Source organism: Ciconia boyciana, chromosome 2 (genome assembly GCF_034638445.1).
Source record: "Ciconia boyciana chromosome 2, ASM3463844v1, whole genome shotgun sequence".
Classification (NCBI taxonomy): Eukaryota; Metazoa; Chordata; class Aves; order Ciconiiformes; family Ciconiidae; genus Ciconia; species Ciconia boyciana.
In genome coordinates this window covers 142,958,853-142,972,773 of record NC_132935.1, presented here as the reverse complement: position 1 = coordinate 142,972,773, position 13,921 = coordinate 142,958,853, and the positions used below count along the sequence as shown (strand labels likewise).

The 13,921-nt window shown below is 34.6% G+C and overlaps 1 protein-coding gene across 4 annotated transcripts in view; it reads left to right on the top strand.

Annotated features, from left to right (window-relative positions):
* Positions 1-13,921, top strand: part of AKAP9 (A-kinase anchoring protein 9) — a 122,844-nt gene that overhangs the window by 95,312 nt on the left and 13,611 nt on the right. For 3 of the 4 annotated variants that reach the window (XM_072854291.1, XM_072854288.1, XM_072854287.1), the window contains 12 exons: positions 1,581-1,757; positions 1,867-1,971; positions 2,383-2,535; positions 2,798-2,977; positions 6,405-7,493; positions 8,586-8,732; positions 9,120-9,623; positions 10,056-10,119; positions 10,822-10,940; positions 11,708-11,899; positions 12,824-13,012; positions 13,669-13,810. In XM_072854291.1, the coding sequence (XP_072710392.1) occupies positions 1,581-1,757; positions 1,867-1,971; positions 2,383-2,535; positions 2,798-2,977; positions 6,405-7,493; positions 8,586-8,732; positions 9,120-9,623; positions 10,056-10,119; positions 10,822-10,940; positions 11,708-11,899; positions 12,824-13,012; positions 13,669-13,810 (3,061 nt within the window). The remainder of the gene's footprint in view (positions 1-1,580; positions 1,758-1,866; positions 1,972-2,382; positions 2,536-2,797; positions 2,978-6,404; positions 7,494-8,585; positions 8,733-9,119; positions 9,624-10,055; positions 10,120-10,821; positions 10,941-11,707; positions 11,900-12,823; positions 13,013-13,668; positions 13,811-13,921) is intronic. The other variant, XM_072854289.1, reaches the window with a different exon arrangement.

Here is a 13,921-nt window from a genome sequence, read left to right as displayed (position 1 = left end):
ATGGAAATTTAAAACATGCTTTAAAATGAAAGACAGCTGTAACCGTGATTAAAATTTTGAGATTTGCATTAGATGCTTTTAAATTAGAATTTTTTAGTAGGTAGAAAGGTAGACAATAAGATAATGTCTGCAAGCACCACAGGTGTAGCAGCTATTTTAGAGCTCGGTGGTGTTGAATGTGATACATTACAAATTATAGACAGAATTTTCAATAGTGTATTAGATTTACATTTAATTTTTATCAAAGGAGGCACATAGTCTTTTGATGTCTATATTTTGATGTCACAATGTTACTTGGAATATTTCATAAATATACATTTTTATCACTATTTCTCGTGCTTTTCTGAGATAGCTGCTTTATTTTTTCATAGTTGCACGGTTTTTTAAATGCTTTTCTACTTTGCGTGAATGCCGTGAGCATTTTCTGTTGATAACTTCATTTCTTTTTTACTGTTGTTTCAGCTTACTCTGTCAACTTATTCCAGGGAGGGTTGTCGTAAAGAGTCTGCTCTAGACTTGATTTTTCTTTTTCCATTTCTCTCTCAGGACTTTTCTGTGGTCACTTCAGACTTTGATGTTACTCATGGATGGATAACGTCAATAATACCATCCTGTCAGCTTTATGTTCTGGTCCTCTTCCTCCTATCTGTTGAAATGCTTTGAGTCTTCTACCTTTTGGCTACATCGTAACTTCCTAATTGTAAATACTGAAATCAGTTTCTTGAGTGGGACAAACATTACTTTCCATGTCTCTTGCTCGATTGCTTAGTTTAACTCAGGTCTTAACTCTGTGCATCAGGCCTGATACCATGGATTTGTTACACATCTTTCTTATCTGTAATTTTGATTAATCATTTCTGAAATACTGCTAGAACTGGGATCATTCGTATCTTTACTACTTCAGTTGCTCTCTTAATACGTTGTTTCTGAGCCGCAAACATCTGAACTACTGAGATTCAGAATGCTTTATTTGGATGGTTTGTCCCCTGTAGAAAGCGAAATTATATCATCCATCACATCTGTTTGGTCCCATTTAACAAACCCAGCAAGAAAACAAAGCTTCCTGTTTCTCGAGATTTAAGTATAGCAATTCTCTTCAATGTTGAAGACCCAGTGAGTTTTAGGATATGTCTGTATGCCACTAATCAACTCCTTATTCTGAATAATTTTGTCACAGATTTTTAGAACTATGATATTCCTCAAAGATGCAAATGGCATCTTGACCTTAGAGTCAAGACATTCCATCCATAGATGTTAAAGGTATCTTTAGTGGGCTGCATGGGGATGCCATGCTACTTGCTTTTAACTGACTAGAGAGTCTGAAGGCTTCAGAAGGACAAGGTCAGTTCTAGAGAGTAGGTGATCTAGCACAGAACATATGACTTGTTAAAAAATGCTGCTTGTATTTGTTGGATGTAGCACTACAGTATCCTAACTTTACATTCTGTTTCACCTAAAGAGTAGGAGTTTTGTTACGAGAAAAAGAGAGGGATATTTTCTCTGTCAAAAATGAGTGCTGTTGCTAGCAAACCCTTCCAATCTAGTACAATATATTCACCTTCTTGCCATATTGTCACCAGGTTGAACAGTTAACAAATCACCTAAAGGAAAAAACAGACAAATGCAGTGAGCTTTTGCTCTCTAAGGAGCAACTTCAGAGAGATATACAAGAACGAAATGAAGAAATTGAGAAACTAGAATGCAGGATAAGAGAACTGGAACAAGCCTTAATCATCAGTGCAGACAACCTGCAAAAGGTATTGCTTGGTCTAAAATTATCATGTATTTACTACTTTCTTATTTTCTTGAGAACAAAACAGTGTATCTTTTTTATTTGTTTGTTATTAATATTATTTCTATTTAAAGGTGGAGGAAAGGAAACAGTTTGGCACCATCATAGTAAAGGGTGAATTACCTCTTGAAGTACAACTGCAAGCTGAACGAGAAGCTGTGGACAGGAAGGAAAAGGAGGTAAAATACCTGTGAAATGTCAGTTTGTCACTTTTTGCTTTCTGTAGAGTTTAGTGAACTATACAGATGAAATGTTTAACAGATCAGAGAGGCAGCAGTCCAAATCCCTTTGAAATTCTCTTGTGAGCCATGATAATTGTTGTTATTGTCTATGTTAATGCTTATGACTTACAAGAGTGTTTCTGGAATCAAAATTCAGCCCAATTAAGAAAAACTTATAGTGATTTCAGCTGATTTTTAGTGGGGTTTAAAATTCCATTCACTTTAAGGACTCAGAATGTCACTGCGTACACATGCTTTTGTTTGTGCATACCTGACCAGTTTACTGTAGACATAGCACTTGCAAATTATTACATTTAATTTTTGGTATGGCTATCTATTCCTTTTCCACTATTTGTTTTGGAAACATAGGTCACAAACCTTGAGGAACAACTGGAGCAGTTTCGAGAGGAGCTAGAAAATAAAAATGAAGAAGTTCAGCAATTGCACATGCAACTAGAAATTCAGCGAAAGGAGTCCACTACACACTTGCAAGAACTTGAACAAGAGAACAAATTATTTAAGGTAATTGTGTAACAGAGAAGCCTAGAGTTTTATTCTCCCTCCTCCCCAGAAATAAATTCTTGGAAAAAGCCAAGATGCCAAATTCTTTCTCTTTCTCAAGCATTCCACAGTTCAACTTGCAAAATACTAAAAAGCTCATCTAATTACTTCTCATTCCATGCAATTTGTTTATTTTAATCCCTATGCCTTAAATAGTCATACAAGAATATGCGGAAAACGTTATGTACAACTGTAACATGGCTTTGGGGGGTTTTTTTGGTAGGATGAAATGGAAATACTGGGACTAGCTATCCAGAAATCTGAAGATGCCACCATAAAGGACCATCATTTAGTGGCTGGAAGGCTCGCTCACATCATGCAAGAAAAGGAGCAGGAAATAGATCATCTTCATGAACTAATTGCAAAACTGCAACAGCAACTTGAAGTCACAACTGACAACAAAGTACATACTTTTGAAATCTTTTTCAGAGTCCTACTTTGTGTTGCTAGCTGTTTTAAGGAAAAAAAAAAACCCTCCATCCCCCCCATCAATTACATTATCTTCTATTGCTGCCTTAATTTAAGAATGCAAATGCTTCAGTTTCAAGCAACGCTTTAACCCTAATCTGTTTTTCCTCTTTTGTCTCGTTTTTTTTATGAAGGATGCTTTTTGCTTGCTTTTCTTTTTATTATTCTGCCTTATTTCTGCTCGAGTTTTTGTCTTAAATTCTTCTTCATTCCTTATTCTTCTAATACTTCCAAACATTTAATAGTATGTAGGTAGCTGAATTCAATCTCAACATTCATTCTACCATCTTCCCCACAATGACTTACTTTCAGTGTTATGTTTCAGTAACACCTGCTGGATCATGTTGGATTTTATAGTTTTTTTAGCAGTTGAACTTTTGTGCTCCATGAGCTTGTGTAAATACTTTGTCATCATACCAATGTTGGCAACATCTTTAATCCAGTTTGAAGCACGGTGGATGTGCAAACAAAATGCTGTGTTTTATTAGAATTGGAGGGCAAGAAAGAAAGAAGCAGATTCATCATTATTTTATTTACTGAGATTTGACATCTGTAGCTTTCTGTTATTTTTCAATTATGTGTTTTTATGATAATGGCTTCATCTTCTTCTGGCTTACTTCCATTTTATACAGACGTAACACATTTGATTTCAACAGAAATACTACTTATTTTGCATTTATTAGTAAGTGACAACAGAAACAGGCCTTCAGTCTCACATTTTTTATAGAAAGAAAATTGGATTTTTTCAGTGGATGAATTTTGCATTCTGACCATTTTAAATGTGAAAATTTATTTGTTATAAGCTTTAGCCCCAGAGCAAGTATCATTCAGTAAGGTAAGAACAGGAGTTCTGTTACCCCTCAGCAGCTGCTTGAACATTTAGGGTAACATTCTACTAGGACATCTTGAATCCACTAAAATAGAGCTCCGACCGAGATGGATAATTTCACTGAGTTTTCATGTGCAAAATTTAGCTATAATGAACCTCAGTGAATAATGACAAAAGTTTGAATTGGATTTAGGAAATTTGATTTAGGAAAGATCATACTTTAGGAATCCAGAATGGTTCTGCTTTATACAATAACCACAGTAATATGGTTACATTTTTTGCTTGAGAAAAATACCCAGGATTCAGGTGTAATTCATTTTAATGATTGGTTCTTCTCCTGTTATATGAAGTTTCATTTTCTTAATTTCATCCTCTTACTCAGTTATATTTCCAGGACATTAAATAATTACTCTGCTTGATTATGAGATCAATATTAAATATTAATAGATTGTTCTTAGGTTGATCCCTTTACTAGTCCCTTAGACATCTTCATCCCACTAAGTGCTTTTCTTTTAATTGCTGTATTTGCCTTCTGTGGTCCTTTATTCCATTATGATATGAAGAACAGAAACTGTTATGCTGACTTGATAGCAATCACCAGGATCACTGTTCTTTTCTTCTGAAAACCAATGACTTGTTCACATTTTATTTAATGTTTTTGAGCTTCTTCTAGTCTCTGTGGATTTTTAAAAATAAGTTCTTGGTTGGAAAATCAGCCCCTCTAATTTATATGGTCACATTTATCATTTATTTTTGTACATATTATACTTCTTACAAAGTCGTCTTATTATTCTATTTAACTAACTAAACCTAATGAAGTATTGAGAAAGAAAGGCAAAAGCATGGCTATTTTAGTAATTAATTTAGTCATCTTTCTTCTCTTCCACATTTTTTTTCTTCATATTTCTAAAAGGTCCTTTTAGAGTTCTTACCTATTTTAGGTACCATGACTGATTTTGTTTTATAATATCTCTTTCTGAATATTCTTGACAGATTTCCTTCTTCCTTTTTCATTTCCAGTGTAGAAGCACTGTTCGTTTCAGATCTGCAGACATTCCCTTAAGAAAATATACCAACTTTGTTTCTTAGATTTATTACTTATAATCTGGTCTGTCTTTATTTTGACTTTGTAAAGGATTTTTTGTCATTCTTCTACACTCAAATGAGAATTTGCTCACAGTGCAATTTAACAAACAGGTGTTTTAATGAATTTTATAAAACTTACTCTACTGGAATCTGATAACTTGTCTTATTATTCCTTTTGCTAAGACTTACTTATTTATTAAATTTAGTGTTCGTCAACACCAGTCATTCCATTTTTTGTCTAGTCATGTATTTCTTGTTAGAAGCTGATATAAGATGGCTTCTCTTTTCTGCATCATAAAGTCATCACCCTCATATCTGCTCAGTTACATCATTTTATGAATTTCTTGGAATTTTGAGCCCCTTACACAGCCTGTAATTTTAAGTGTCTTTAGAAGTAATCTAGGAAAGTATTATTCTCACTCTCTTCATGTCTTCACCAATCTCTCATTGAACTTTGTTTGGATAGTCATATACATTTTAAAATAAATACTTCTGTAACTTTGTCTCTCTTTACTTTCATTTAAACTATAGCACAAATAAATAATTGTGCTCTGGGTCTATGGGTACTATTTGCCCTGCTTGTTTTTGTGCACGTCTGCATATGTGTATGCACACACACATAAACACACAAACACATATTTAGGTTTGTGATAGGAACTGTCAGAGTCAACTGATAGGTGTTTTCTGTGGTCTCAGACTGGAAAGCATGTCATAATGGTATTTTTCAACACAATTAATTAAAGGTCTACTTGTGTTTAAAATACATATCCATCTTAACTGGCTGTGTCCTATATAAATCTATTTGACCATATGAATGAGTGGTGTTTTTGCATGAAGAGCACAGTATCTGTCTAATCCAACTGAACATATCTGAGCTGTATATGGTAAGCTCGAGCATCTTTTTTTTTTTTAAAGGAAGTTCTTTATGTAATGTAATGCAGGAAAATTTATTTGTAAGCTTTAAGCTTCATAAATTTTGGTTCCTTTGAACTCTTTGAGTAAAAATAGTATATTAAACCTTGATTTCTAAGAAGACTGAACAGCAGAAGTGACCGCTCCACTTGTTTCCGTTTTACTTTTCAATAAAAAGGACAAGACAAAGCTTTAGATCAAACTATTGGGGAAAAAAGTATTATGAACACTTAAACTTCAGTGTTTCATATCTCTGTGAATATTACAAATGCTTTCACTTCATGTGATGCTTTCACACCTATTTTGCAGTTCATTAAGGTCACAGGCTACTTTGTCAGTCGTATGTGAAGATGTCCTGATTCTCATAAAGCTTTAGAAGAGACATCCCATTAAGAAATTCACTGAGGACATACTTTCTTTTACAAGATGTTTCAGTGTTTGATTAAACTGTTGCTGTGAAGTCCAGGAGAAAAATTATCTGAGGGTTTACTGCTTACCCATTATGAAGTTCTTTTCTTGTATTTTTTTTTTCCAGGTTATTGAAGAGCAAAATGAGCATATAAAGGAGCTTGAAGCCCAGGTAGAATGTCTGAAAAGTGATCAAGAACGTGTGAAGAAAAAAAATGATGAGGAAGTAGAGCAGTTGAATGATGTAATTGATAAGCTTCAGCAGGAACTGGCAAATATTGAACAAAAAGTACCTGCAGACATTGCTGCTTTTCAAGAAGATGCTGACAGTCTGAAACACACACTTGAAATAGTTCTGGCAGAAAAGGAAGCTTTGGAGAAGCAAGTAGAAAACATAAATGTAGAGGCATCTCGAACAAAGAATGAGCTTGAGGAAACTAAGTTAAAAATGAACCAGCTAAAGCAAGAAATAAGTATGTTAAAAAAAGAGCATGAAGGAATAACAGAGAAATATAAGTGTACACTGATGAAAGGTGGTAGGGAGAAAACAGAAGATAGGAGCAATGGGAAAACTGAAAAAGTGGAAGAAGGTTTATGTGAGAAGATAGAGTTGTTAGATCAATGCCAGCTTAGGTCTTCAGATGAGAATACAAGAGTCACCATTAGCAAGATGGAGGTACAACTGCAACAACTTCAGGCATGCATTAAGGAAAAAGATTCAGAACTGTGCCAGTCCTACAATGAAATAAAAGACCTGAAAGAGCAAGGCAAAGCTGAAAGGGAAACACTTAAAAAGAGGATATTAGAACTGGAAAAGACACTAGTGGAAAAAGTTGCTGCTGCTCTTGTGAGTCAGGTTCAGCTAAATGCAGTTCAAGAGCAAAGGAAATTCATGCAGGAAGTTCAGGGAACTTCAAAATGTGTGGAGGAAGCAAGCAAGAATGTCCAAACAGAGGGTTTGGGTGATAGAACTGAAAATGAGACAGAATCAAAGTTATCACTCTTAAGACAGAGGCTTAGCGAGATGGAGGACCAACTGGCAGCTGTAAATCGTAACTTGGAGCTAGAAAAAGAAAATCTAAAAGTTGCACAAAAGGAAGCTAAAGTGAAAGAAAACAGACTCTTAGAACTTCAGCAATTACTAGAAGAGGTTCAAGAAAAACACGAAGGAGAGATTCAGAAATACATTAAGCAAGAAGAAGTGCAGACATATCAGGTAATTAGATGTATTTTCTTTTGGCTTGTTTTCACTAAAATTTGTTATTTTATGTAAACTATAATGAATGAAACACTTCTTAATGAGACTAGGGATAGGAATGTTCTGCTGTGTGGGGTAGACCTTCATTTCTCTATTATTCCTGGAGTTACAAAGAAAAGAAGGATGTTATTTTAGATGAACCCCACTATCAGTTTCCATTTTGCATTAAAAACACTTTGCCTTTTCATAAATGTAGGGTGATTTTGAATTTTGGACATATACTTTCTTATTCTTACTTTGAAATGACATAGAATGGAGTGCATTACACTTTTAGATGGCACGGAGGTAGAGAAATAAAAATTAAAGTGATAAAAGTTATCTAAGAGAGGGTTCAGAATGATAAGGGAGTGATAGCAATTTGTCTGTACAGGGTTTTTTTTAGGGGGGAAGTTGTTTGTTTATGTATATTTTGATTTTGGTTTACTTTTTCTTGCTTTCCTGTCTTGATTCCAAAGATATTTCCCATCAGTAGTTTTTACCAGTATACATTTGTCCTGATTTCCATCCACCGCTGGTTACGTTGCTTCTGAATTTAAAACCTTCAGTCAAAGTTGACTATGCTTGATAGCCCAAACATGGGCTTGATTTCCGAAACTCTTTAAGTTCAGAGACATCATGGATCCTAGTGCTGGACCAGAAAAGGTTCTAAGACCTTTCATCCAAATGCAGATTAAATGAATGTCATAAATGTCTTATAAATTTAATAAGATTATCAGACTTCATTTCCTACTCTCTGTTGACCTTCCTCCCTGTGCTTTCTACATGGTGTAGCCAATTTCTGCTTGCAGTTCAGTAAACTATAAGACAGTCTTTCCTCCCATGCTTGTCTTTCTTCCCACGCTTATCCAGTTTGTGGGAGTTAACCTAGGAAAATGGTCTTTCAGTCTTAATTTTTTGAGGCTATGTTAATCCAAATAACGTACATTTGTTTTCCCCTATGGTCTTTTCATTTGTGGCTTTTTTAAGTTGGTCTGAAAGTGGTCAGTGCCGTTAATACTTGATTCTTCGTAAGATTCTTCACCATTTTCTATGTCTTATGTTGCCTTGTAGGTAGGAGCACAGCTCATGGAAAGTCAAAAAGAAAATGTGCTTATTTATGAACTTGAACTAGAGCAAGTTAAAGAAGAGGCAGCTGCTGCTAAGGAAGAACTGAGCAGTTACAGAGAAAAGGCAGAAAAACTTCAGCAAGAACTAGCAGTAAGAACCAGATTGTTCCATATTGTATTTAAAGCAAATGATTATATAGGACTTATTGTGCAAATATACATGCTGTAGGTTTTTTTTTAGTCTTGTACTGAGAATGCCACTAAGAATAACAGTCACTCAGTACCTACTGTCAGTGGAACAGAGCTGATGCTGTAGACCAAATCTTCACTTGTTGCCAAAGCACATAGTTTTACAGTCCACTATAGTGCAACAGTGGATCTAGAGCTGTATTTCTTAGGAGATAATATTTGTTACAGTGTGTCATAACTGCTTTAAAATAGGACTAAACTGAGCTGTAATGATATAGAGGGTTGTTTGGATTTTAGATATTTTTTAAGTATTTGGAAGGACTGCAATTCAGATTCTCCACATTTACAGGTAAAAGAAGCAAGTCTGATATATCTTCAGGAAGACCTGTGCAAAGTCAAAGAAAACCTAGCTAAAGCAGACGAGAGGCTTGCAAGTTATGTGAGAAAGGACAAGGAAATGGCAAAAACTGAAAGCAAAAAGGATGCAGAAATATTGTGTGATTTGTCAACCAGTGAGCCTACTCTACTTAGAAAAAGCTCATCATCGCAAACAGACAAGACTGTGGAAATCAACAGCTGTATCCAGACTACACCAGTCCTTGTTAAAAATGCAGAAATCCAAATTGATTTGCAAAATGGATGTTCTTCAGAAGAGCTTGCAGAGATCATAAGAGAATTTACTGAAAAAATAGACCAAATGCAAGAACTCCACGCTGCTGAAATCATGGACATGGAGACGAGGCATATCTCTGAAGCTGAAGCATTAAAGAGAGACAAGTTTGTGGCAGTGCAAGTATTGACTGAAGAATGTAATACTTTAAAGGAAGTCATAGAAACTCTACGAGCTAAAGAGGTATGTATCCTATTTTATATTCATTGAACTACTTTGGTTCATGCTTTCACTCCTGCTACAGAAATTCCCATTTAAAGTCTGTGAAGTGTGAACCACCACATGTTCAGTATAAAGCTTTTAAGTGTTCTAATGTTTCCACAGCCTAGGGAGAGATTGTGAACCCCTTCCTCAGCAATTTAAGTTTGGGAGTTTGCTCGACTATCAGATCATTCCTTGTGCTACTGCCTTGGCCCTGTCCTGCTCTGTGAAGTGGGGACAAGTGTAGGTCACCGTATTGAATGTCATCTTTCTCATCTCCATTTTGATTACTTTGATTGCAGGGGAAACGGAACAAAGAGGCTGATATTGTTTCCTGCTCCTTAGAATTAGCTCCCTTATTGTGAGTGGGTGTGGGGTGATTAAAGATTTGATTGTTCTCTTTTCTAAATATAGGGAATCCCAGTTTCTGGATTAGCACGTTCTCCACCGTATCAAGCTAGAGATGGAGGTTCTAGTGGTAAGAAACTTGTTTTTATAGATTTCAAAGAACATTATAAATTAAATCTGCTTTTCCAATATTAAGTTTACTGTTAAAGAGTTTGTGTTCTAAGAAATAAAAACAACTGCTCCCCAGACTGAAGCAGAAGCCTGTCGCATGAAGAAAATGTGCTGAGCATCCCATATGTATTAATTTGCTACGGAAGGAAAATGACTAGAGTGGAGATGGGTTGAGTTGAGGCATCAGATGCTAATTTTTTTTCTTCCCACTGCAGTTCCTATATTCTTCTTATATATTACATTATTTTTTCAGCATAGCTTCATCATCTCTTGATAGAATCTAAAGCTACAGCTCCCTAGCAGTGGGAGATGATGACAGATACTGACTTCTCCAAGAGCAATAAAAATTATTAATATGATCCTTTTCATAGGCAAAGGCTAAGCATATTAAGGGGGGGGTCATTTGGCAGAAGTGTTTGTGCAAGTAGTTGTTTCTCTTTTAGAACTAAACTAGGATTTTTAAGTTGTTTTTTTTAGTTTTGTTTTGCTGTTACTGCTTTGAAACTGAAAAACTATAAAACAGGTAGTCTCCAGGCTCAGAATCAACTCTGGTGACATGCAACCACCTGTTACAACAACAGACAAAAATACTTTTTTGATGCCTGTTCTTCAAAGTTTCACAGTAATCCAGCTTTCATGTTTTTCTCTCCTTTTATTTTAGACTCAAGTTCAGACTGGAGTCAAGGAATGTATCTTGCTCAGACCCAGGGACCTGACATGATATCTGAAGGAATAGATGAAGGTGAAACTTCAACAGATTTACTTCCAAAAAAAATTAAGGTAAAATAGAACAGATCATTTTTATTATGGAACAAGAGTGATACTACCAAAAGCTTAGATTAGCTGCTGCTTGATTCGTGAAGAGAGAGCCATTTAGATGAGTTTTAAAGTGTCACCTATTTTAATACATTTTAAAATACTTCTGATAAATTATGTGCATTTTTGCATGTTAAATTAGGTTAACTATGAGTTTTGTAACTGTAGGCTTGTTCTCAATTATGACTATGAGAAATATAACTACTGTTAATTTATTGTAGTTGTGTATTAACAATAATGTCATGATGATATAATACACAGTTTTATATTATGAAAGTAAACAAATGTGTTTATTAAGGGTATCATGCTTTTAATTACATTAAAAAACAAACAAAAAAAGCAAGTCTTTTGCAACAAAGCCCTAGCTTAATAGTAATTTCAAAAAATGTATTGCAAAGCTCACCTGGAAGCTTCCCAGGACTTTGTTTTTAAAATGTTAGTTTCCATCAGCAACCATTTTAAAATTGGAGTATTGATTTGACAGATGAACTTTGGGAATTTTCATTTGAAACTTAGGAAAAATACACCTATTTAATAAGTTCTACTGTTTGGCAGATATAAAGAACTGGGTGACACTTCTGTCTTTGATATGAGGAAGCATAAACAGTTTCCTTATGCTGATCAATTTAGAAGTACCAGTATTCCAGTATGTATGAAATAAGATTGTTGTTGCTGCTGTTATGATGATGGTGATGACTGGCATTACTGATTTCTTTTTGTATTTATTGTAGGGTTTGCTGAGAGCAGTCCATCATGAAGGCATACAGGTGTTGTCTCTCACTGAATTTCCATATGGTGAAAGAGAGATGCCACCTCTTAAGCAAGAGCTAGAATCTTGGCTTGAGGAAAGGAAAGCTTTTCTAAGCACCATTTCATCTTTGAAAGACCTAATTGCAAAGATGCAACTTCATAGAGAAGCTGAGGTATAAATTATATCATAAGATTCTAGCTAAATTAAAAATAATTTATGATAACCTTATAAGGCACATTCACAATTCAGGTTTAAATGCTCTAAATCTTTTGCCTTGTAGCAGTATATTTCAAAAATATGCAGTAAAACTGCATGTCACACTCTCTGGTAATAAAACATATCTTAAATTACAGCTTGCATTTATGCATTGATCGCTTCTGTGCATTGATAGCTTTTGACTGTATAGATCCACCTTTTAAAAATAATTCTATTTTGAAAGCATGTTTCCAGTAGCAGTTAAAGTAGATTTTTTCAATGTTATTTATTGGTGTAGTAGAACTCGGATGCTATTGAAAAGATACTGTAGCGAGAGAAAAGAGGGGAAAAATTATTGAAACTATAACACAATATTAATCAGTGATCTGTTAAAACTTATTAGGACTTACCTGTCTAATTGCCCCAATTAGACTTTTAGATATATGTAGGTAGTTTATATTACTTCTGCATTTCCTTCAGCATGTGAAGTGGGGGGATTAACTTTATATCATTATAAAATTAAATCTTCTTCACACACAATATCTGCACACTACCACATAGCCCTGTGAGAGTCTAGGAACATACATGTAACATCATAAAAATTAAAAGGATAGTGTGATACAGTAACATAAATAATAACTACACAGGGCTAAGTTTTCACTTATAAAAAGCTAAATTGCTTCCATCTAAAACACAGATAAAAGTTTAGCATTTGTACATGCAGAAGAAATCATAACATGTCCAATAAATACATCCATTTGTATGAATGAATGTTACGTAGCTATTGAGTAAGAAAAGCTCAGTACTCCACTGAAAACACACACTTTACATAAAATGATAATGACCATTCTTGAAGTAATCTTTGCATTCTGCTGTTTAAATTGTTTTTATACCACTGTAGATTTATGCAAGTGCTGAATCTCCTGAAGGTGTCTCAGACTGGCGAGGAGAACTTCTGCATGCTATTCAACAGCTTTTTGTGAGAGAACAAAATGTTCTTCTTGCTGTGTTTCAAACTGAACTTGCAGAACTGGGCACAAGAGATGCAGTGATATTGATGAATCAGTTAGAGCACAGACTACAAGAGCAGGTAATATAAAACATACTTTAGTCAAAGTGTGTTTGTCTACATTAGATTTTAATTTCGAATATATAAATCATTTGAAAATATATGTATTAATAGTAGTTTGGACAGTCTAAGGGTGAAAACAAAGTAAGACTTGTAGGAAGAAGAGGTGTCTTTAAAATGAAAAACTGATGTGGTGCGGGAAAGAGATTTTTGGGTGCACAAGCTATAGAAAAAATACAGCCTTCAGAGGTCAATGTGAATTAAACACAGTTGTCCTGAGTTTGATTTCATTAAGTTAATTAGAATTATGTTACACTCTCTAAGAGAAAAGGTAGCTTGTCTATACAAAACAAGTTGTAAGAAGAGGAAGTGATAAGGCTGCTATGGGACAGAGGGAGGTCAGTTATCTCCTGTGGAACATGGAATGATTAGTGAGGAAAATTACAATTTGCCATAAAACTGATAGCTCTTTTTAATCTATAATGTTGATGCCTAGTAGAGAAATAAAAAAATAACAAGCAGTTCTTCCCAATATTATAATATTGACTTAATTAGACTTAATTGAAAATATTTTGAATATATATGCACTATGAATATATAAGTAAATGTAATACCCACACCATAGATATTCTAATAAACTCTGGAGTTTTACTTTTAAATGTTTCTAATGCTAATAGGCTACTAACCAGAGAGCAGCAATGGACTGTCTTCAGAATGCAGACAGAAGAAGTTTGCTGATGGAGATTCAAGTATTACATGCTCAGATGAACAGTAAGAAAAATAATCCAAAGAGAGAAGAGATTGATTCAAAAAGCCAAGGTGACTTCTGTGGTAATATGTGTCTATTTCCAAATGCTTTCATGGCAGTGCTCATAAGGTTGTAGGTGAAAAAAAATTTACTTTCTTTGCTCTCTGATTTTGCTACTTATG